The 23584-nt window shown below is 40.4% G+C and overlaps 1 protein-coding gene across 1 annotated transcript in view; it reads right to left on the reverse strand.

Annotated features, from left to right (window-relative positions):
• Positions 1-23584, reverse strand: part of ABCA4 (ATP binding cassette subfamily A member 4) — a 154376-nt gene that overhangs the window by 20273 nt on the left and 110519 nt on the right. Inside the window, exons 33-46 of the mRNA XM_018559208.1 lie at positions 22963-23061; positions 22088-22280; positions 20753-20847; positions 18708-18740; positions 15748-15853; positions 15597-15671; positions 13154-13323; positions 10282-10459; positions 7847-7962; positions 5933-6080; positions 4561-4684; positions 3975-4104; positions 1141-1261; positions 600-662 (exon numbers count right to left, since the gene is read on the reverse strand). Of these exons, the coding sequence (XP_018414710.1) occupies positions 600-662; positions 1141-1261; positions 3975-4104; positions 4561-4684; positions 5933-6080; positions 7847-7962; positions 10282-10459; positions 13154-13323; positions 15597-15671; positions 15748-15853; positions 18708-18740; positions 20753-20847; positions 22088-22280; positions 22963-23061 (1651 nt within the window). The remainder of the gene's footprint in view (positions 1-599; positions 663-1140; positions 1262-3974; positions 4105-4560; positions 4685-5932; positions 6081-7846; positions 7963-10281; positions 10460-13153; positions 13324-15596; positions 15672-15747; positions 15854-18707; positions 18741-20752; positions 20848-22087; positions 22281-22962; positions 23062-23584) is intronic.

A 23584-nucleotide genomic window follows, 5' to 3' on the forward strand; every position in this document is an offset into this window, starting at 1 on the left:
GCTGTCATCCTGAAACTGACAGGATGACAGCAGCTCCGCTCTCCTCCCCGCCTGCCGCTCGATCATCGTGATCGAGCGGCTCTCTCCTCCGCCTCCCCACCCGCCGGCCATTTGTATTCGGATCCCCGCTGCCTCAGCCCATACAAGCGTGTGAGAGCAGGAGGGGATCCGGGCCTTCCCTGTCGCGGGCCCCATATCGACCGCATCGGTCGCTATGGCGGTAGTTCCGCCACTGACTCTAAGTGCTTATATAGCCCATAGGCTTGTCAACTTTGATTTGGCTACCATACATGCATACCGGAGTACTGGACATTTGCCATAGCTGTATCACATTTCTCGATTTTCTTACTTATTTGTATTGTTGAAAAATGTAATAATAAAGAATTTTCAATAAAAAAATTTAAAGAAATACTAAGCTGGGCAATGTACAGTATATTGATCTGGTTTCATTATTGAGAAAAAAAACCTGAGAGTTTAATACTACTTTAAGGATGTTGGGATCTGAGAGATTTGTATTGTTGGTAGGTATGCCCTTTGTTACTCATACATCTTACATTATAAGAGGAGAACAGTATATAAGAGTTTGTATTTTCACTTACTTCTCCAGGCCGAACACCAAGACAAAGCTTGTCCACAGAAGGAGTGTGTTTACCAGAATAAACCTGTATATGGCAGAGAGAACTGTAAGTTTGGTGCAGCGTATCAAAACATGACACATGCAATGTTTTCGCTAATGAACATTGGGGGGAATTTATCAAAACTGCAGCAGACATAATCTGGAGTCAGAATCAGAACCAATCAGCATCTCTCTTCAGTTTGCTTAGGAAAGATTTCAAAATGAGAGAGCGAAGTTGATTGGCTGTAGTGCAAATCTGCTACATTTTTGATAAATTCCCCCCCCCATTATTTTTTTTACATTTGTATTGTTTAGTTTCTTTATTGAAATAAAGACAAAATAGATGATTTCCTCAAAATAAAGGCTGTCAAAAAAATATTTAAGAAGAAGTAAATTTGATTTTACATGTATCTGACGTTTATGTTGGCTCTTTCATTTTTTGCATTTCTGTCTTTGTGGATAAATGATCAAAATATATACTGTATACCTATCCAAATACTTTTTAAAAGAGCATAAACATTTACTTTTGTCAGTTCTTTTAGTTTTAATATATCATTTTTTCCTCCCCCTTTCAAGACTCTGAGTCTCTCCTGTGCAACATCCTCATCTTCACCTTCAATTTTCTCTTTTGGAGGTTCAGCAAACCTATGGTAGAAAATAAAGAGAACGGCAACTATGAAAACGAACAGTATCCTTAACTGAAGATTTTATATCAATACCAGCAACCAGTGGCGTAACAATCGCCATAGCGACCCAGAGGGGCCCTGCCAGGGCATCCCTCTAATGCCGTGTGGCCCGCTATGGCATGTAAGGGTACTGGCTGTCACTGACACAGCTCAGCAGTGGCGTTTCTCCTCATAGCCGCTGCGGAGCTGTGTCAGTGACAGCCAGCAGCTACGGCAGAAGAGTCCAGCATTCGCAGTAAAGGAGGCGGGGCCTGCCTTGCAACCCCGCCTCCTCTTACATCACTGGCCAGCGACCTAAGAGCAGGTGGGGCCAGTGATGTAAGAGGAGGCAGGGCCCGTCGATGGAAGAGGAGGCGGGGCCCGGGGAAGGAAGAGAAGGCGGGGCTCCGGCGACCACGGAGGTGGACAGCGCTGACAGGTAAGAGGTGTGCAGCCCATCTGAGACCCTGCAGAGCCAACTATAGATAGTCTATGGTGGGCTCTGCAGGGTCACTCCCAGGTGGGCTCTGCAAGTGGCATAACTAGCAATCACGGGGCCCCATACAAAATTTTGCTATGGGGCCCTGTGATTTCTAGTTACGCCCCTGCCAGCAACACTCTAAAATCTCTGCTTACAGTGTATGTAAACCCTGCAAACAACTTCTTGATTTGCTCCCTTTTGATCTCTTTAATATACCATTGAAAACATTTGAATACACTGTATAATGTTCAATAAGTGCACAGAAATAACTGTTGATCATGTCAGAATTTCAGAGCTGTCTTATGTCCTGTGCACACATCCCGTTTTATCTCATAGTCCAATTATATATTTTGTTCTTATCTCGGACTACAGAAAAATGAGTATCTATGCTGTAGAGATGACGATAGCAAAACACATCTGGGCAGGGCTGACACAACGCAGCCCACAAACATGCAGCGTGTTGTCATCCCGCAACAGAACTTAGAAGTTGAGTGAATTTCTAGCGGATCAACTGGTATTTTTCTGTACTTGTCGGGTCAATAATTAGATCAATGAGAAAGTGCACATGTATTGCCTATGCATATGCCATTTGTACATTGTACTGGCAAATGTTTGGATAAAATATCAGCTAAATATGTCTCCAAACAGCATCCTTTAGTGTTGACCAGAAACAGCTGGTCTGCAGCGAAAATCCATGGAAACACATAGCCAGGTTATGCTGCTAGAAACAGGATTTATCTTTAAAAAAATGTAATACAACATATTGGCAAATTTCAAAGGCAGTAAAGAGCAGTACAAACACACAGGGCTGTATTTTTTAAAAATTCTCAGAGCCATTTGTCCTGTGAAACTGCATTGTACATTTGGTTTGTGCAAATGGAGCAAAAACAAATGTTATTAGTATATTTTCTTTCTAGGTCAAATATAATATCAGGAAATTACCACATTATGGCCACTAGATGGAGCTGAGGATTATAGAACATTTTTATTTCCTATATTATCCTCGGCTCCATCTAGTGCCCATATTGTGGTATTTTCCTGATCTACTCTAACCTCATGAATGAATAACATACGACCTAGATAGAAAATATACTAATAACGTTGGTTTTTGTCCCCATTTGCACAGATAGAATGTACATGCAGTTTCTCATGATGAATTGCTCTGCTATTTTTTATGTATACACCCCTTAGTATTTAGTGAAAGTGCATTTATACGTTAAGGTCCATTATCACCTTGTCTATGATAGAAAAGGTTACTGTTGTTCTCTGCCCTTTTGTGTTTTTCTTATAAAAAGTTATGATAAAAATGACCTTGATTTTTTATCCACATTTAATATCCATATTGATATTTTATCCACAATTATTAATTAGCACATTTCATTAATTTTCAATCAAGGGCATAACTAGAGATCACAGGGCCCCATAGCAAAATTTTGTATGGCACCCCTCTTCCCCCCCAAAAATGCCACTTAACAACACATTGCTACAGCCATGTGACACAGTGCCTGAGCTACACAATATATATTTTCATTTATGATATGATTACATGCAGTTAGAAAACAATCACTATCCTTGGACGCATTGATCGTGCATCCAGGGAGAATGATTGATTCCTAACTGCATGTAGTCATATCACATACCATTACATTCGGTGTGCAGGCATTTACATGCAGCTGTTGTTACCTGATCATTAACTTGAATGGGTGACAGCTGCCGCTTGTAAATGCCACATTAGGGATTCCTGCAGCAGGAAAATGCAAGTTCCTGATGCAGAAATCCCTAATCGCACCTAAACTTACAGGTATGAATGGGGTGAATACACAAACACACACACAGAAATACACCCCCCCCCCACAACACACACACATGCAGAATAATACACCCCCTCCTCCCCCGCAGATAATATAACAGAGCCCCATCACCTGCACAATCCCTGGTGATCCAGTGGTTGATTGGTAAGGTCCTTGCTTTCGGCCAGAGCTCAGAGCTGTCAAGCTTTGGCTGAAAGGAGGCACTGAAAGGCAGTGTCGTGTAGCTGCGGGCTGGAAGGTACCGGTTCGCAGGCCGATTTTGGCCCACAGGCTGGTATTTTGAGGCCCCTGCACTAGAGGCTGAGACTAGACTCAGCCTTTCTTCCTGCTACTGACAGGGCAGCTACGGCGGTAGTTCCCCCACTGTGTACAATTAATTATTATATTTCGAGTGTGCCTACCATGCAGTGAAAAAGAAACGTTTCTGAATGAGCAGATTAAAAGCGAAGTATACAAATCCTTCAATTGCCATTGCAAAGATGTTTTTCCCCAGAAAATCCCACTGGAATGGGTTTGTAGTATGCTCCTCACCTGCAAGACACAGAAAAGCAGTAAACAAGACACAACATTAGTTTTCTAATGTGTGACAATAGTAACCCGTAGCATCTGTGAGTGTTGTTTGGTTTCGGCCTGACATTTTTTAAAATTTCGGTTTCATTTCGGTTTTAAAATTATATATATATATACACACACACACATTATTTCTCATTGTATTCATACCTACTACCTAAAAGGTATCACTGGCTTTTACTCCACCGTGTATAAAAAAATATTTCCTCCTATGTAATTATCTTTATCTCAAATATTTTTAAACAGATAAACTGCTGTAACATATACAGTATATTTGTTAGTACAAGCAGATTTAAATTACCCTAACTGACTTTTCCTTTTACTTGCAAGCTAATTTCATAAACTTCTTAATAATCTAAAAATCCAGATACTGTACCTGCGGACATATGGAATAAAACAAGCCTGTTTCACACTCACCAAATCGAGCATACACATCGGTCACAGCTTGATTCATAGCCAAGTCAATAAGACCCCGACCTAGGCAGAAGTGTGGGAAGACTAATAGCAAGTCCTTCAGCCTCTCATTAAATTTTATCAGAGACTACAAGAAAGAAATTGAGAATAAATCTAAAGTGCACTTTGCCAGTAGATTAAAAAAAAAAACATCAAATGATTTAAAATAATATCGACCATACAGACTAATACAGTGCTGACAATTTTGTGTTGTTGCCTTTTATGCATGTGATCTGCAAAGTATGCCCAGAACCACTCAGGTTTTACTGCTTCAGCTTCACTATAGAGACTGTTGTTTTCTGTTGTGTGTCCCAGAGTAATACTAATCATGAACATTTCACTAAGTGCTGGATGTACCTGGTAGACTTCAGACAGCATTCAGTGCCCCGCTAACCTTTCATGAGTACTGTAGGCATCTCTACAACAACATTTAGATAGCCTAAAGTGTTCTCATGAGTAAGAGCCCATAGTCATCCTATTTCTCATGTTGACTAATAGACTTCAGAAATCTGAATAAGATGCAGATAGTCTTCATCAGGTTGCATCGTGAGAGGTAGTAGCCAGTGGCGTCACAAGGGGGTGCGGGTGCCACGATTGGAGGGGTGACACCAAAATGACTGACAGTCAATTTAGTGTCACCCACTATAAAAAGTCGGGCACTCAGTCATGGACCGAGAGCCCGAGAGTGTCAGGAGAGAGGAGGGGACCCGGCGGCATACCTCATCCTGCCGGGTGAACGTCCCCTCCTCTCTCTGCTGGCATCCATCATCAATATGGCATCACGGCGGGGTGACACCCGGCCTCGGGACGCCCCTGGTAGTAGCATCCATCTTTTTAAGTGGGCCTTGGCAACTAGAAGCTAACTTTGCTGTAAATCTATAATATTTTTTTTTATATGGGATAGAGTAAAAAAACCCTGTCTTTTATTTTCCTGTACCCTTTGGAAGATATTTATTCACTTCCCATCATGTAAACACAACAGAAAATTAGTGGAAATATATCTAAAGTGAATGATATACCCACCTAGACAGTTGTCACCAGAATAGGTGTTCCCATTACAAAAATGTTCCCTCTCCTTGTCTGTGGACAACTAAAATTTTAGAATTTTTGCCCACAGTGACAATGGTGGCCAGGACAAATAGAAAGAGTAAATCTCCCTAATGGGGACAAAATCAGCAATAAAAACCTCTCCACTCTATCCAAAGTAAAAACATTTTGGTTTTAGTTACACTCGAATGGTGGTAGTAACAGTCAAGGATAGTCATGGAAAATAAATGCTCATTAATTCTATCTGCATTGTGTTTTTAGCATATAGTTTGCAGCAGATTTTACTCACCCTGTTATTCTCAAAGAGATCAAGAATAAAAGTAATGGCACTACTGTTTATGCCAATAAAGAGGTTCAAGCAAGATAATGCAACGTAGGCCGTGCTTGGCACATTGAAGAAATATGATGCAGGATACATCATAGGAATTACAGACCATCTGCAAATAATCATTCACAGTTTTAAAGAGAGACAACATGCTGAGTACAGATTTATGGTTTGCACTATTGCACTTACTAAGCAAAAGCATTCTGTTCAACTGACAATGCAGCATTTTACAAACAGTCCATATCTACTACAAATATCCATTTATAAAGTGTATTAGAAAACATTATAATGGTTGACAGTGTGCCAATTTACTTTAGTGACAGGAAACAATACCGGCGCCTCCATGTGCAATATCGGCCAGTTGCAATGGTAACGAACACACTGAAGAGGCAGCTCCCACAGGTCAAAGGACCTTCAATCGGAGAGACAAAAAACAAAAAGGAGCGCCTCCATAGTGTAAAACAAATTTTAATGATAAAAACGCACAACTGTATTGTACTTAAAAAAAGTCGGTAGTAAAAAGGCATGTAGAAAACAATGGGATGTCAAATCATCTAGCAGCGGAAGTCTGAAAAGATGTGCAGCATCAGCGTCCACTGCCCCGGTGTGGTCTCGGTTTACAGGGTCCCTTACATGACTATCGGCCGAGGTCGAGGAGGCGGAGGCCTGGCCCTAGCAGCGAAGGGCCCCAGCATTGCCGCTCCAGCGGCTTTGAGACAAGCTAGGGCTCCATCAGCGACGCTGCTCGTCTGATGTTAGACTGGCCGGAAGTCACTTCTGGCCGGTCCGGCGGCAGACGCGGCCATGTGTGCAGGTAAGAGGAGCTAAGAAGGAAGGAAGGAAAGGAGGGAGGGATGCAGCCCTGACCAGCCCACCTGAGATCCCTTCAGAGCCCACCATAGACAGTCTCAGATGGGCTGTGCAGCATCTATGGTGGGCTCTGCAGGGTTACTCAGGTGGGTACGCCCCCTTCCTCAGAACCTTGTTCCCCAGAAACATGTAAACCGGGACCACACAGGGGCAGTGGGCACATCTTTTCAGACTTCCGCTTCTAAATGATTTAACATCCCATTGTTTTCCACATGCCTTTTTGTAAGTACAATACAGTTGTGTGTTTTTATCATAAAAATTAGTTTTACACTATGGAGGCGCTCCTTTTTGTTTTTTGTCTCTTAATTTATTTTAGTGTATAATGCATATTAAGCTGTGTGTCGTACTCTTCAGCATATAATGTTATATATGTATTTGAAAAAAAGGGTATGGTAGCAGGCAGTAACAGCTTTTTATGTCAATTAGTTTGTTTCTATTGTGATCATTTTTATTTCACATGGGTTACTTTATTTTAGCTATCCAATATCAAATGTCAGTTTGTGAACATGAAGAATACAAGAGATAGCAGGGTACAACAGCACTATCTAGAGGACATTTATAGACAAGCAATGATATCATTTATATTAGCTGTTTTCAAACAAGCTTAGATATATGTCCAATATTAATCAATAGGATTAAAGTAGGTCTAAGCTCAATCACTAACATCTCATATAAGCGTCAAAATGTTACACCCGCCCACTGAGTAGCAGAGCGGAACTGAGAGACAACTTTCTCTCTCAGGTCTGCTCCACTGCTCAGTGGGTTGGGTTTCAATAGCCAGTCTGCTATTAGCTATTTCAAATTAAAATAGCCAATAGCAGTCTGGCTATTGGCCTGGGTGCTTACATCCACCTGTTGCCTGCAGAAGCTAGCCGGCAGGGGAATGAGGTCGCACGGAGGGGGGATTGGGGGTTGTGCAACGGGAGCGGGGCTGGGGGTGCAAGTTGCTGGTCTTGCCTAGGGCGCAAAGTAGTCTAGCACTGGCTATATATATGTATAATTACTTACCCATAGAAAAACAGCAATGCTATGAGTGCTGGTAAGTTTGAGGCTGATGTATATGCTTTCTTTTCAAACCCAATGAATATTAACACCACCATAGCTACACTTACGGCGTAGTTTGCCTGAAGAGAGAGGAACGTTTTTCATTACTAAAATATGAACAATAAATATCACTTTATTATATAAATTAAAACTATAACTAATAACAAGGCAACTATAACCATATTTAAAATACTTCACAGTATTGCAGTGTATCAACTCAAAGCAGACATTGCATAGAAATGCAAAGACCTCTGATAAACGAGTCCCTCAGAGCCAAAAAATATCAGAAGCTAGTGGGTGTTTCAGCAAGCTAGTACGCTCTAATGGCTGTGTGATAGCAGCACCCTGTTTTGGTGCTGCAAGAGTTAAAGTAAAACTCAAGCCAAAACTTTTCTTTTTTAGTATTTGATAGAGTAAGGGAGGGTTATAACCCGTCAGCATTTTTGGCCATCTGTGTCCCATTGGGAAATCTCAATTTTTCTTCACTTCTTGTCCGATAGTCACAACAGGAAGTAAGAGGAAATCCCTCCAATATGAGGGCACTACCTGGTGGTCAGCAGGGTCATCAGAACTAGTGTCCCCATTGGAAGATTTCCCATCTACAGTATTTATTTTCTGATGACAACTCAAAATTTGGGATTTGCATTCACTTTCAGTAAAAACAATCACCAGGACAATTCGTGAGAGTGAATCCCCCTAACAAAGACAGACAGCAATAAAGATCTGACAGGTGTTCTAATCCCTCTCCACCCTATCCAAAGCTAAAAAGTTGGATTCAGTTGCACTTTAATTTTTGCTAACAAACTTGTTGAATACTTGTATTATAATAGTTAAAATGGAGTTGTATCTCATGTATCCAACATCATATTGTTGGAATATTCTCACTGAACCTATCCTTGTCCTTATCTGGTATTCATAAAGGAATGACTAATGATTGTATCTCTTTACCTTTAACCCTGCATCATACATGTCATCCATTATATTAACTGCAATAAAGCTTTGACTATGTGGAAGTGAAACTGATGATGGCTTTGTGAGTGTTTTGATTAATTATCTTTGGTATCACCAATGATTGAGAAAGGCATAATTGTTTAAGCTCACTATAGCTATTTTGAGCTATGATGGCTCTACATCTAGCACATGGGGATATTAGCATTATCTCTTAGGCTGACTCACTCCCAGAAGTTGTGTCATTTTGCTGCTTTGTATAACCATTGTACACACTTAAATAAAAGGTAAGTATTACTTTTGATTAAGCAACACTTGAGTTTTTGTGTGTTACCATTTAACTCTGACACTTGTGGTTTATCAAAGTCTCTAGTTATAGCTGGCCTGCCACTCAAAAGATTTGCACCTGTGTCTGTATCAGATTTCAGGATCCATGGTGATTGTGAACTCTGAAATTATAAAAGGAGTCCAGGCATATACCAACAAGCCATATGGTTTGCTTGATATCTGTAGAGATCGCTAGGGCCTCATGCATGTGATGATGGGACCTTTGTACTACTGCATCTTCCATCCTGGCAGTTCAATATTTAAGTAGATACCACCAACAAATGGCTGCAGGATATTTTTTTAACAGAGAATATTTAACGAATAGCAACACATACAACATTATAGGGTCTATTCATAAAATATTTCTTAGAGCACTGTGCAAACTGTTGGCGCTATATAAATCCTGAATTATAATAATAATAATATCTGTAAACATTCATTCTGTGTGGATATATGTCAAAACAAACATTCTTTTGTTGTTTCTTTACGAGACAATGTATTTTTGAATGTTATTTTTCATGTACTACTGCATTATGGCCACTAGATGGTGCTAAAAAGGATAGAAATCGATATTGATATGCTCCTTTAGCTCTATCTAGTGGCCATAATGCAGTAGTACATGAAAACATTTGAAAATATAGTACACTTGTAAAGAAAGATAAAACAAAATAATCCTTGTTTTGGCAAGAGTGAACACTCACAGATATTTGCAGGGTGAACAGTCCTGCAATTTCTTAATACATAGACAGCTATTGGTTGACGGTGGGCAGTATTTATGAACCCAGCACACAATAAGGCTGCAAATACTCTGTATCCAAATTCTGGACAATTCTTTTTGTAACAGAAGCAGATTCCAGAAATCTCCCTCCCTGTATTCTATCGATAAACCATATGTAGTTTTATTGAACAATAGCAAATACAATATTATCTACTGTATGCAATAGACAGTTGGCCGCAGATATGAACCCTGGCACACAAAAAGGCTACAAAGTCTATGCATTAATTTTCTTAATTTGTGAATGTGGACTTTTTTTTGCAACAGAATCAGTTTTTAGATATATTCCTTCCTGTATTCTATGGACAAACTGTATATTGAATGAACAAAGAAAGCATATACTACTCACAATGTCCCACATGAAGTTTGTGAACCAGTATACAGCTGGAGTAACTCCACTAACAAACTGAAGGTGCTTGGCATTAGACACCCTTTCTTGAATCAAATAGAGCACAAAACTTGCTGGGATGAACGACATAGCAAAAATCACACAAATGGCAACCACAACATCCACTGAGGTAGTCAGCCTGATAAAAAAAAAAAAAAAGAAATTAAATTAAAAGGCAGTCTCTTAAAACAAAAGCAATATAGAAAATTCAGTAACAAAGTGTATAATAAGCCATTGCAATTTATGCTTTACTGCTCTGACTTGCTAAAATAAACTCCTTATTGCTTGATGAGCATTTCAAAGATTTGCACATGATAACTACTCTCTGGGATCTATTTTTTTATTTTATTTAAATACTTATTTCCTGTGCCTCTCAGCTCCATCTATTACTTTAACCTGAAAAGAAAGTATACAAATACTGTATACTAAGAACATTCTTTTCTGCCTCTAAATGCACAGAACAAAACATTCACAGAGATCCGTAGTATGAATAGGTCTGCGAACTGTTTATAAATAGACACATTTGTCATACCTTACTGAATAAGCCCAAATATGTTTCATTTGTTAAGCAGAACAGAGAGTCCAGACACACACAGACCAGATACAGTAAAGACTCGCACACAGTGTCGGGGACACACAGATACACACAGTTACACACAGCCAGGAAAAGCACATAAACAAAGGGCAGACAGACACACACACAAATACATACAGTCAGGGCATTTTGTAAGAAGCACATCCTACAGGTGCGCAACTTCACATGCAGGTTTAAGGCATCCTTTAATAATGTTATTTAAAGGACCTGTGCATTTTTAATGTTGGCTTTTAAGCTGCCTCCCGCTAAACAGTATTTAAAAAAATTATTTTTGCATTGGTACATGTCCAGCCCAGCTCCCCATGCATTTTTCCCATGCATTTGCAAAATCATACAATTTGGCCTTAAAAAAGGGCAAAACAAACCACCCATAGAGTTTAATTAGGTTTGGGGACTACAGTAACGGTTCATGGACTTTTTCCAGTTTTGGGCAAACATTCAGTGAACTAAACTTTGCTCAGTTTGCTCATCACTAGTCAGCACACATCACACAATACATTAAAAGCATGCTACATGAAAAAGGTATCATGTCAAATGAAAGGGTTAATGATGTGGGATATGATGTGAATGATGGGTTTATGTGGGGCTTAAAGAATTTGGAGAAAGACAAGGTAATGCTGCGACTGCCGTACCCATACAGTATTCTTTGATGTGCTAACATCTCCATATTACTGGAGCTTATATCTTATAATTCACATAGCTATATTAAATTACTATCAGTGCATGAGCAAACATCCTCAATGTTTGTAAAATCCTTTTGACATCATGCGTGACTTTGGCACAGCCCTAATATTAAACTGCCACCAAACCCACCCCTCATGTTTCCAAAGACCTGCTTACATCATTCCTAACCCTGAAATAATAGAAAACATTATGTAAACGACATGAATACTGACATTTAAAAAAAAAAAAACCACAATATTCTGAGTTAGCTGTTCTAGGGAAGAGCACACTTTGCTAGCAAATTATAATAAAGTATATAGAGCTCAGGAAATTGTGGTGGACTGGTTTGCATCAGTCTGCACAGTGATCATTATTGTTTTATTAAGAAAAAGCAAATCTTTATGTTTAAGATAATTATAACGTTCACCTCTTCCCAAAAAAACATGAGCATGCTGTAAACGAAATGGCCCCCTAAGCTCCTGCTAGTTATTAGGCCCTGTACACATCTGCATATTTTAGGTGCATTGTACTGTATGTGTGTTTCCCATTTAAGAGTTTTACATGCATTTTACATGTTACCATTGAACTCTCTGTCAAGTGCGATTGCTGGAAAAGCACCAACGATGCAACAAGTAGGACTGAAACTATGCACCTAAAATATGCAAGTGGAAATGGGTCTTTAAAAAGCAATTCCAGGCAAGTGATCGGTGAGATTTTAATGCTATCTAGCAAACACTACCAATTTGCTAAATTCAGGACGTCCTATCTCTGCTTTTTGCATTCAAAGGTGGGAGTGAATGCCATTGGTGGTTTTACACTTTTATGCAAGGTTTTCACAAGGTTTTGTTTACACTTTTACACATAAGTTTCTGTATTTGCCAGACAATGAGTTTGCAGTGGGTGAGTTTGGGAATAGCTCTCCTGCACGGCAAGCAGGGATTCCCAGAACACCAGATTGCTATCCAAAACGACCTGGGATGCACTGAAGTTCTACAGCAAAGCCTTAATGGAAAATTTGTCAACTAAGCAAATTGACTCTGCTCCCTGTGGACTACTCGAAGTTTCCTTTCCAGTTTTGAATTAATGTTAGATCATTATTCTCACACTATGACAAAAACTAGTGACGCCATAATCACTGAAAAAACAGTTAGGCTAAAGCTGGCCATACACCTTACAATTATCTCCAGATTTTCTCTGGTCAGATAGAAAAAGTGCAACAGGTTCCTCCATCTACGCTAAACTGCGTGGATAGAGGAATCTCCCACTGGGCCAAGCTTCAGTATCTTGCTAGTCGGCCCCGCTGGCTCTCAAAACACTTGAAAAATGCACGCATTCAATCAGACTGTTCAGGTATTTTGGGAGCCAGCGGGGCAGACTAACAAGATACTGAAGCTTGGATCAGGTGGATATTACTCCATCCACACAGTTAAGTGTAGATGGAGGAATCTGTTCCACCTTTTCCATCTGACCACAGAAAATCTGCAGATAATTGTAAGGTGTATGGCCAGCTTTAGACTTCTACTAGCTATTTTAAACACTGCCTCATCATACATCATATGGTGGCTTTGTGCTTACACTGTGACCTCGGACAGCTGATCTTTGGTGAGGTTGAGAGGATGGTTAATGGTAGTTATTCCATACTCTTCAGGATCTTTATCTTCGCCCAGGTTGGCCCTAAGAATAGCATTGTTGGCAACATTGATGTAGATAACCACAGCATGCCAGCCCTTATTATTAAACCAGACCTAGGAAAAGAAAACCGTGTTATATTTATCAAAGTGATACCAGAAAGTTACAAAGGATGACATAAAATAACCATGGTGTGAAAACTCATGGGGGAATTTATCAAAACTGGAGCAGACAGAATCTGGATCAGTTGTCCATAGTAACCAATCAGCTTCCCTCTTCAGTTTGTTCAGTTAATCTTTGAAAATGAAAGAGAAGTTGCCATGGGTAACTGCTTTAGATTTTGTTAGCTCCAGTTTAGAAATTCCCCTCTCAGTGTTCTGGGAACTATGCATTTAAAACAATGAAATCTTAAAACATACCGTATTTTTCGCTCCATAAGACACACTTTTTTCCCCCCAAAAGGAGGGGGAAAAAGTGCCTGCGTCTTATGGAGCGAATCCCGACGCCCGAGACATGCAGTTTCGGGCGCCGGGCGAGTAGTAGGAGCCACTGCTCGTTTAATACGAGTGATCTAACGATATCACTCGTATTAAAGCCGAGCAGCGGCGATCGAGCTCAGCAGTAGGAGCCACTGCTCGTTTAATACGAGTGATCTAACGATATCACTCGTATTAAAGCCGAGCAGCGGCGGCGGCGATCAAGCTCAGCAGCAGGAGCCACTGCTCGTTTAATACGAGTGATCTAATGAGATCACTCGTATTAAAACCGAGCAGCGGCGACGATCGAGATAACCATAGAGCAGACGAAGAATAGACGTTCTTCGCCTGCTCTGTGTCATCACTGAGACCGTGGCGCTGTAATCACAGCGCCACCTGTCTCAGCGGTCACTAACTGCAGCTTCTGTCACAGCTTCTGTCATAGAAGCTGTGACAGAAGCTACAGTCTCGAGTGCTCCATAAGGCGCACCGGACCTCCCTGCGTCCTATGGTCCGGTGCGCCTTATGGACAGCAAAATACGGTAATCTCTGCTTTAGCAGTGTCTAAAGATACCATAGACATTAGATAGCCATCTCCTCATCTTGCTGATTTTGTCAGGACATGGCAATATTGATTTTTTTTACCACCTTCGGAACTTAGTAAAACTACGGAAGAGCCCTGGGGCCATGCTAAAAAAAATAAATGACACAAACTTCTGACTTTGAAAGACAGAATTCTGTGTTTAAAGGACAGAATTTTGAGATTAAAAGTCAGAATTCTGAGATTATAACACTGGTAGTAGCCTCTAAAGAGTGTTTTGATTGGTAAGATTATAGGACCAATGTGCAACAGTGTAATAACCACCCATGTGGCACACTGACTATCTATAGATAGACTGTGCATGAGCTTTGTAAAAGCGTTGTCTCCTTGGTATCTGTAAGTGCCCATATCAATAAAAATACAGTATAGTCAGACTGTGCAAAAGCTTTATAAAAGCTGTGTCTTCTTGTTATCTTTGAGTACATATTGGGGCTAAACAGTGTTCTCTATCTCCATTGCTGTATTGGCAGGGTAAACTTAAATTAAACTTGGGTAAAAACCTTATTTGTCTTTGCTATCATAGGGACACAAGTGTGTGTGTTTTTTATGAGACATCCAGGTCTATTTTTAGGACAATAACTGTAAGAAAGAGACTTCACAGAGCCCACCATTTGAACAGAACTCCTTCTGCTGGCTACAACTGGTAAACATTCATATGCAGGATTTAATTTCTACCTATCTATTGTGAGTACTTGATTGCATTCATTACATTCATTGCAATGGTTGCATTCATTATATTTATTGCAATGGTTGCATTCATTACATTCATTGCAATGGTTGCATGCATTACATTCATTGCAATGGTTGCATTCATTACATTTATTGCAATGGTTGCATTTATTACATTCATTGCAATGGTTACATTCATTGCAATGGTTACATTCATTACATTCATTGCAATGGTTGCATTCATTACATTCATTGCAATGGTTGCATGCATTACATTCATTGCAATGGTTGCATTCATTACATTCATTGCAATGGTTGCATTCATTACAATAGTTGCATTCATTACATTTATTGCAATGGTTGCATTCATTACATTCATTGCAATGGTTGCATGCATTACATTCATTGCAATGGTTGCATTCATCACATTCATTGCAATGGTTGCTTTTGACAAGTGCACTGCCTGCCAAATTTAACACGCTGTATATTTTTAGCCACACCGCCAGTCTATTAATCAGCTGACACATTAAAACCAATGCACTACCTGCATGGCTGATTCAATTTAAAGCAATAATATGATGATGGGAGAGCAAACATGGAAAGATGACATTAGAAAAGCATCAGTACAATAACAACTATGTACCTTGATATTGTTCTCTGTTTCCAGGTTTGTAAGGAAAGCCTGTAGGTCATGTGAAACGGACTTCGCAACAGGGCCCTATCAGATAAACAAAGATATAATATCAGAACAGTCTAACAATATTACCTAATCAAATTTCTTTTTTAATACTCACTCCTGAGACATTGGTCATATCACCCAGATGGCGGAAGAACTCGTCTATATTTTCTCCTTGTATGTCAAGAACAGGAAGCTTTCCGCCAACAGAAAAACCTCCATATCTACAAGTACAAGCGGTTAAAAAATAAAGCAAACTTTGAGTTCTCAGTTCAAAAGTGCTCAGATATATTTTACTAGGTCTACTATGTAATACATTTAGACATGCCTACAATATGTTTAAAGTGAACCGGTACTTTGCCTATTATAGACAATGTAACAGGTTTGCTATTCAAACTTACTAAGGATTTTTGGGCAGTCTGGCAGTAGAATGGAACCAAACGCGTAAAAATGAGGTGCTGGAGTCAAATTTTCGGTAAGTCCCCAAACACTGGAGGTCACCGCAGCCTCCTGTTGCAGAATGGATCACTGAAATTGCTCACTTACAACATTGGTTGTTTTTTGTTATCCTGTTACAATTGAATATTAATATGCCTTCTGTATAATGCACCTGTTTTTTTTCCTGGTATTGGCAATTACGGGTTCACTTTTGTGCCACTTTCCACAAGATAAAAAACACAGGCAATTTGAATCTACTTGAGGGGGTTACTTTTTGTGCTCATCTAATTCACAAATCATTGAAAGCAACATACTGCAAATGTTGTGAGCAAGTGGGCAACATGCTCAGTACCGTGAGATCAAAGTGTATGTATTGTCAAACATATATATTTTTTTAAAGTTTCAGATAGGGTGAAGAAGGATTAGAACACCTGTAAGATTTTTTTAGTCTATATCCTCACTGGGGAGATCGCTTTCTCCATGTGTTGTGTTGGTGACCACTGTCACCAGGACAGAAAGTAAAGGGAAAAATGTTATGGTTGTCACAAGAGTTGAGGGGAAATCTTCTAATGGGGACAGCTGTTCAAGTGACAGACTCCTCTGATTCTCTACAGATTTTCTCTCACTTCCTGTGAAAGTAAAAATGACTTGAGGGGTTTAACCCTTACGCTATCCAAAACAAAAAAAAGTTTTGGTTATACATACACTTTAAAGAGAACCTGTGAAGAAAGAAATATGAGATCTGCAATTGCTAACTTTTTATGTTATAGGCACAGGCTCTGGGCTTGCCATCTCTATGCTTGCTGCATTGCCTAGTCTGTTCTTGACATGGAATAATCTTGGCTTCACTACAAAGCGTCACTGGCCTAAAACATGTTTTAGAAGGGAAGCGGGGACATAGGACATCCCTGCCCCCTCACCATTATACAGTTTTGCCGCGCCAGGATCGGAGGTAAGAGGAGGGCTTAGACTAGAGAAATGTGACTGCAGAAAGATAGTGGAAATAACAGAGGGGATGAGAGAGATGGGGGAGAAAACAGGCATATCCCCTAAACCTACAGGGGTCATTTATAGGTTTAAGAGATATGTGTCTTCAATCTATAGAAAATAAAAATGTACCTGTCCCCATTTATTTAAGTGTAATTATTATCTAAAATGCTTTAACATACATCCTAATATTTAAGAAAATCTACTGCTATTTTTAAGAAGATCTCCAGAGTTGTTCTGACTTCTTAAACCTGTACTATAAATAACGGGGTATATGAGTGTATGCATGCATGAGTAAATGACTTTGCATTTTTGTATGTGTGTACATATGAGCGTATGTATACGTGCATATGTAAGATGGGGCCTCATGTTTAAGTTTCGCCTCACAAAGTCTAGAGCCACCTCTGGGAGTGAGGACCCAGCAAACAGAACACACACAGGAAACAACTGAAGACAGAAGAGGTAAGGGTAAATAAATCATTAAAATCATTATTATTTGTAGCCTAATGTTGTATAAAGTACTGTTGCAGAAATGGAGATTGGTACCCTCTATAGAGGACTACAAATCTCAGCAGTACTTTATACAGAAATGCTATTGTTTTATAAAGTATTGCTGGGATGTGTAGTTCTCTATAGCCTTTGCCATTCTGCATTGCTGTAAATATTAGGGATGCACCGATATATCGGCCGCCAAAACATATTGGCCGAAAATTGGACTTTTGGCTAAATGCCATATTTCTGCCGATACAGCGGCGCATCCCTGCTTTCTTTCCTCCCCGCTGGGCGCTGCTCTGTGTCCCAGCGGGGTGGAGAGAAAGTGTGACAGCCGGCCGAGCGTTGCGGGAGGAGAGCGCTGTGTTTGTGGGGGTTTTTTGGGGGGTGGGGGGCATTGTTCCTTGGTTCCGCCACTGTCTAGGTGAATGACTCTCTAGGAAGTGAAGACAAGATTGGGATTAGTAGGGTTGTGCCCTGCACTCCCTAATGTTGTGGATAGGCAAGTCAGAAATAACTGATTTCTATAATTCCGAATAGGAGGGAAATCCTGTCACTCCAATTCCGTAAAATAGGAAATATGCCAGACTAGCACACCTCAAGATAATGTTCATTTAATCATACAAAAGGAATAGCTGACAAAGATTGCTAGGTACATAGAGTAATAATGGCGTGACTAACGTTAATTGAAAAGCATACAGAAAGTGTGTACATACAGGTTTTAGTGGAAACAATGTACAATACAGAGCACAGAACAGATTAGCCACATAGACAGCTCTAGGCAAGATGTGTCTAATATGACATGTCAGGAGTACTAACCATATTGTGTGGTCTTCTTTTGTATTATTAAATGAGCATTTTCTAGTTTTTTTTTTCTAGAGATTTGTTAGTCTGAAATATTCACAATTTCAGACAGGATTAAGATGACAGCCTCATAGCATGCAAATTAACCCCCACACCCCACTAATGACAGCAACCATATTTCCATCCTCATAAGATCAGTTTTGTTTAATTGAAAAAAAGTAGATGATAAGAATGGCCACTAGAGGGCAGCACAGACCATAATGAACTAACATCAACTATACACATTTACTGCAAACTGTGTGATTGAAATAGTTTTTGTTTGTAGTATTTATTTTGCCTTGTTTATACTTCACTTACCTTTGTTCATTCACCCAGTACTTGCTCTTCAAGCTAAAAGATATTCAGAGAAAAATGTTGACACCAAAAAAATAAAAATAAATTATTATTACAAAGAATGAAACAATTATTTGCAAAACAATCTTGCACACTGGAAAGAGAAATAATGATGTGCAAAGAGCAAATATCAATAGCAACTAATAAGATGTCGGTTTATTGTGGTGTGAACAAAGATCAGATGAACTGTCTTTGAATACAGGGGTTCGCTATTGTTGCCCTCAGCTGTACACCTCATTAATGCTAAACTCCTGACATAAAAACATTCATTCAAATATACTCATCAATAGATACAATGGATATCGATCCACTTTTTGTGTCCCAGATTCCTTTACAAACCTAGGTATCACCTTGTACAAGTAGATTTGTCATCACACAACTAATGTAAGCTGGCACTCTGATGGGGACAAGTAATGTAAGGGGGCACTCTGATGGGGACAAGTAATGTAAGGGGGCACTCTGATGGGGACAAGTAATGTAAGCTGGCACTCTGATGGGGACAAGTAATGTAAGCTGGCACTCTGATGGGGACAAGTAATGTAAAGAGGGCACTCTGATGGGGACAAGTAATGTTAGGGGGCACTCTGATGGGGACAAGTAATGTTAGCGGGCACTCTGATGGGGACAAGTAATGCAAGGGGGCACTCTAATGGGCAGAGCTAATGTAAGGGGGCACTCTGATGGGGACAAGTAATGTAAGGGGGCACTCTGATGGGCACAGCTAATGTAAGCTAGCACTCTGAGGGGGCCAAGTAATGTAAGAGAGGCACTCTGATGGGCACAGCTAATGTAAGCTAGCACTCTGAGGGGGCCAAGTAATGTAAGAGAGGCACTCTGATGGGCACAGCTAATGTAAGCTAGCACTCTGATGGAGACAAGTAATGTATGGAGGCGCTCTGATGGGGGCAGCCAATGTAAGGGAGCACTCCAATGGGAAAAACTACTGTAAGGGGGCACTCTGGTGGGGATAAGTAATGTTAGGAGGCACTCTGGCGGCAAGCACTAATGTAAGGGAGCACTCTGATAGGGAGCACTAATGTAAGGAAGCACTTTGATGAGGACAACTAATGTAAGCTGGAACTCTGATGGGGACAACTAATGTAAGGGAGCACTCTAATGGGGAACACTAATATAAAGAAGCACTCTGGTGGGGACAACTAATGTAAGCTTGCACTTTGATGGAGGCAACCAATGTAAGGGAGAACTCTTATGGGGACAACCACTGTAAGGGGGAACTCTGATAGGGACAACTAATGTAAGGTGGCACTCTGATGGGAACAGCTAATTTAAGGGGGCACTTTGATGAGAAGCGCTAATATAGAGGGTATTGAGGGGACATGAGATTCAGATCTCTGCTCAAAGAAAACTTTACCCAACAGACTTTTAATTCAATTCCCCTGCTGTAGCTGATTCACTATAAAATGGTGAGGATTGGATGCTGGTTACAGTTACCCTTGTAGCCTTTGATGTAAAAAGTGTTCAATATCTCCAACAGTGATTTCCCAACTTGTGATCTGATTGTTTTTGTAAGGCAGCAACTACGCTTTTCTTTGTTGCTTTACTTCCTCATATAAATAAAACCCATAAATGATCAGATAATGTATACTTTACATGCCTTATTATTGTTTTCTTATTTTTCTTTTGTCACCTTAGATTCCAGTTATACGAGTATAAAAATTCATAATCAGCTTATCCAAGGCCAGATTTAACCAGGCATATTGCTGTTTGTACACATATGAGATAAAGTTGGTGAGGTAATGACTAGCCAATAGGTGTTTGCTAACAATCTGCCTGTCCCCAAGTGCTTTATGTGACAACAATCCCACTTGTGTAAATAATTAACTTCATACGCCTACACAAAAATGCTTCTGTGCCACAAAGTTGTCTGGCGTTGATATGAATCTGCTAGACAGCTTGATTGGACAATTTACTATATCCCAGAAAATCTGATTTCTTGCAAAGCAAAACAGATTTATACATCAAAATGACATAACACACGTCCAACACACCTGCTTCTTATCAGAGTGGGGTATGTTTTGAGGAGAAAATCTGTAATATTTCGCTCTGTGAGGTCCTGGAGAATCTCTGAGCTGGGCTGGATTCTCTGGCAAAAAAGAAATCACAATAAATAATCGTCAGTTAGAAATAACAGCCAAATTAGTCCTACACAGCATTCGCTAACTGATTTATGAACTGATGTACCTGACTACAAGAGAGCAGAAGACAGTCTACCATTAGTAACATAGAATAAAGTGCAGGATTCAGGAGTTCTTAAAAGATATTCAGGGGTGCATTTATAAACAATTCACAAAGCCATTCGTCCTACAAAACGCCATAAACATTTGTTCTGTGCGAATGGAGGCAAAAACAAATGTTCTTAATATATTTCCTTTTCAGGTCGAATGCATTATAAGTAAAATACCACATGATGGCCGCTAGATGGAGCTGAGAAGCAGAGGAAATATCGTACTTCTTTCCTATGCTCCTGTCAAGAAGCCAGAGCCAGAGTTCCAGCACAGACGTCTGCATATGCACATGTGCCTGGCTTGGTTCATAGACTCATGCCTGGCTGTGCACATCTGCACTTTCACATTCCATTTGCATGGACATGCGCACCCACGTATTGTAAATTCTGGTGCCCTATGGACTATTTAGGCTGTGATGCTGAGTGATCGTCAGCTTTTCTGTGCATCTGAGATCCTGTGTCCTCACTGATCATCTTATACTGACCTAGCTTGTTTGACCTTCCCTTCACTACTCTGTGTTCCTGTGACCTTGTCTTGTTCATCGACCACCGCTCTTGCCTGCCGCACTGCACTGCCCGCACGTTACCGACTCTGGCTGGTTTCTGACTTCGCTCCTGTTTGCCGCCTGGTACTGCTCTGCACAACCTAGCTTGCATTGACTACAGCTCTTTTGGAACTCTGCCCACTAGTGTTCCTCTCCTGTGCCTGCTTTTTGCCTAGGATTCATCAAAAGCGCAAAATAAAAAAAATTATAACAAAGGAAAATAAGTAAACCCCCCCCCGCCCCCCCACTCACTTACATGCAGGCGAACAAACATGTTGGGCATTGGCTGCCTGCACCACTATGAGGGGAATAATTCTAGGGCCATCATTTATGGTTCCCTCAAAGTTGATGGTCTGTAAAGGCTTTTCAAATGTTGCCTATGGACCATTTGGGGTATTGTAGTATGTTGCCATGTCGTGGGCACATGCAGTTTTGTGCCTTGACATATTTGGGGTCAATGTGGTGAAATGTGGTTTAGTGCGGTGGATAAGAATATATTATGGATCACTGTTATTGATGTAGTACATGTCATCTTTGGATACTCATATGTTTACCTGCGGTGGGGGGCGCCCTCCAGCACCCTCAGGACATTCTGGCAGCATTATCAGCTTATTCTTTGTACTACAAGTACAGGAAGGGGATGGATTATCTGGAGTCCACTCGTGAGACAACAGAATGTTGGTTACACTTGCTGACACAGTCGGGATGATCCATTCGCTAGAGATGTTTTTACAAGGAAATTTTTTACTGGGAAAGAAGAAGAAACACAAGGCAGTGGATCATTATGATGATGATGATGATGATGGTGCCTATAACCATGTCAATAAGACATGAGTAAGAGATTATTAGTATTATTTTTTATATGCAATGTATATGTTTATGATGCAATCTACCACGTTGCCAAAAAAGGTGATTTAGAAATTCTTTCTCATACATAATCTGAGGATAACACTGTTTCATCTTTATAGCCTTAAAGGAAAAGTATTGGGAGAATAAAATGTACTCTTCCCAATACTTAGAGCGGTCGCGTGACACTGCAGGTGTCACATGCCGGCTCTATAGATGGAGAGCTGAGTGATCATAACCTGCTGATTAATCAGCTCACGGTCTTCTCTCTGCAGAGAGCTGCTACTGTCAGTCACCGCTCCCCTCAGGGATTCCCACTCCCCTCTCTGTTCCCCCAGTGCTAATTGGAGGGACAGTCAGGGAAGAGGGTGGGCACAACTGGCTCTGGCTCTAGAGAGGCAGAGCCAGCTGTCAATCAGGCAGCGGTGTGCATCCCAACAATATAGTCAGGATCTTTCCCGGCTGCGGTGCAACTGTGCCCTGTCAGCAAATAGCGGGCAGTAGTCCGCTATATGCTGACTTTGGTTCACAGAAGTACATTAGTAAATTTGTGTATTTACAAAGAGAAATTAAAGTCACTTACGTCAGTGGCAGTTCTTTCATGCAGCGAGTTCCAAGCCCCGGACTGTTCAGGAAGGCATCTGTAATAGGTACCACTTGCTCACTGCCTGGTCGCTCATTGCTGTAATATATGTGATTGAAAAAAATATAATTTTCCTCCACAGACAACATCCAGGACATCTAGATGTACCTGATAAATAGCAGCAGAATAGGCATGAGGTGACTTATGTAAATGTAGTTGTTGCAGAGCACTATGAAATTGCTGAAATGACTCATCTGTAGCAGGGTACAGCACGTGTTATATAATGGGTGTCTTGGGAAGCTGCAATAAGTTTTAAACAATTCACTGCTTTTTCTGGCCCAATATGCTATTGGGAGCATGAATAACCATGTATTGTGCTTATACACCCTAACGTATTTGTAACGTAACTAACAGTAAAACAAGGAGTGTGACTTCTGTCATTTCTTTATAGACTAGTTACTCATAGGTTCATTCAAGGTCTGTGCACTTAATAGATGTTTCTTAATAGTGCAATCTGATGGCCTGGGTTAATTACTGGTTTCTTATGTCTCTTGGGAACCCCATTGTTGCGATCTCCCCACAATAGATTCAAGCTCTGTCCCCACCCACCTTCATGTTTTTA

The sequence above is a fragment of the Nanorana parkeri genome, unplaced genomic scaffold (genome assembly GCF_000935625.1).
Source record: "Nanorana parkeri isolate BGI_ZX_2015 unplaced genomic scaffold, ASM93562v1 scaffold382, whole genome shotgun sequence".
Lineage (NCBI taxonomy): Eukaryota > Metazoa > Chordata > Amphibia > Anura > Dicroglossidae > Nanorana > Nanorana parkeri.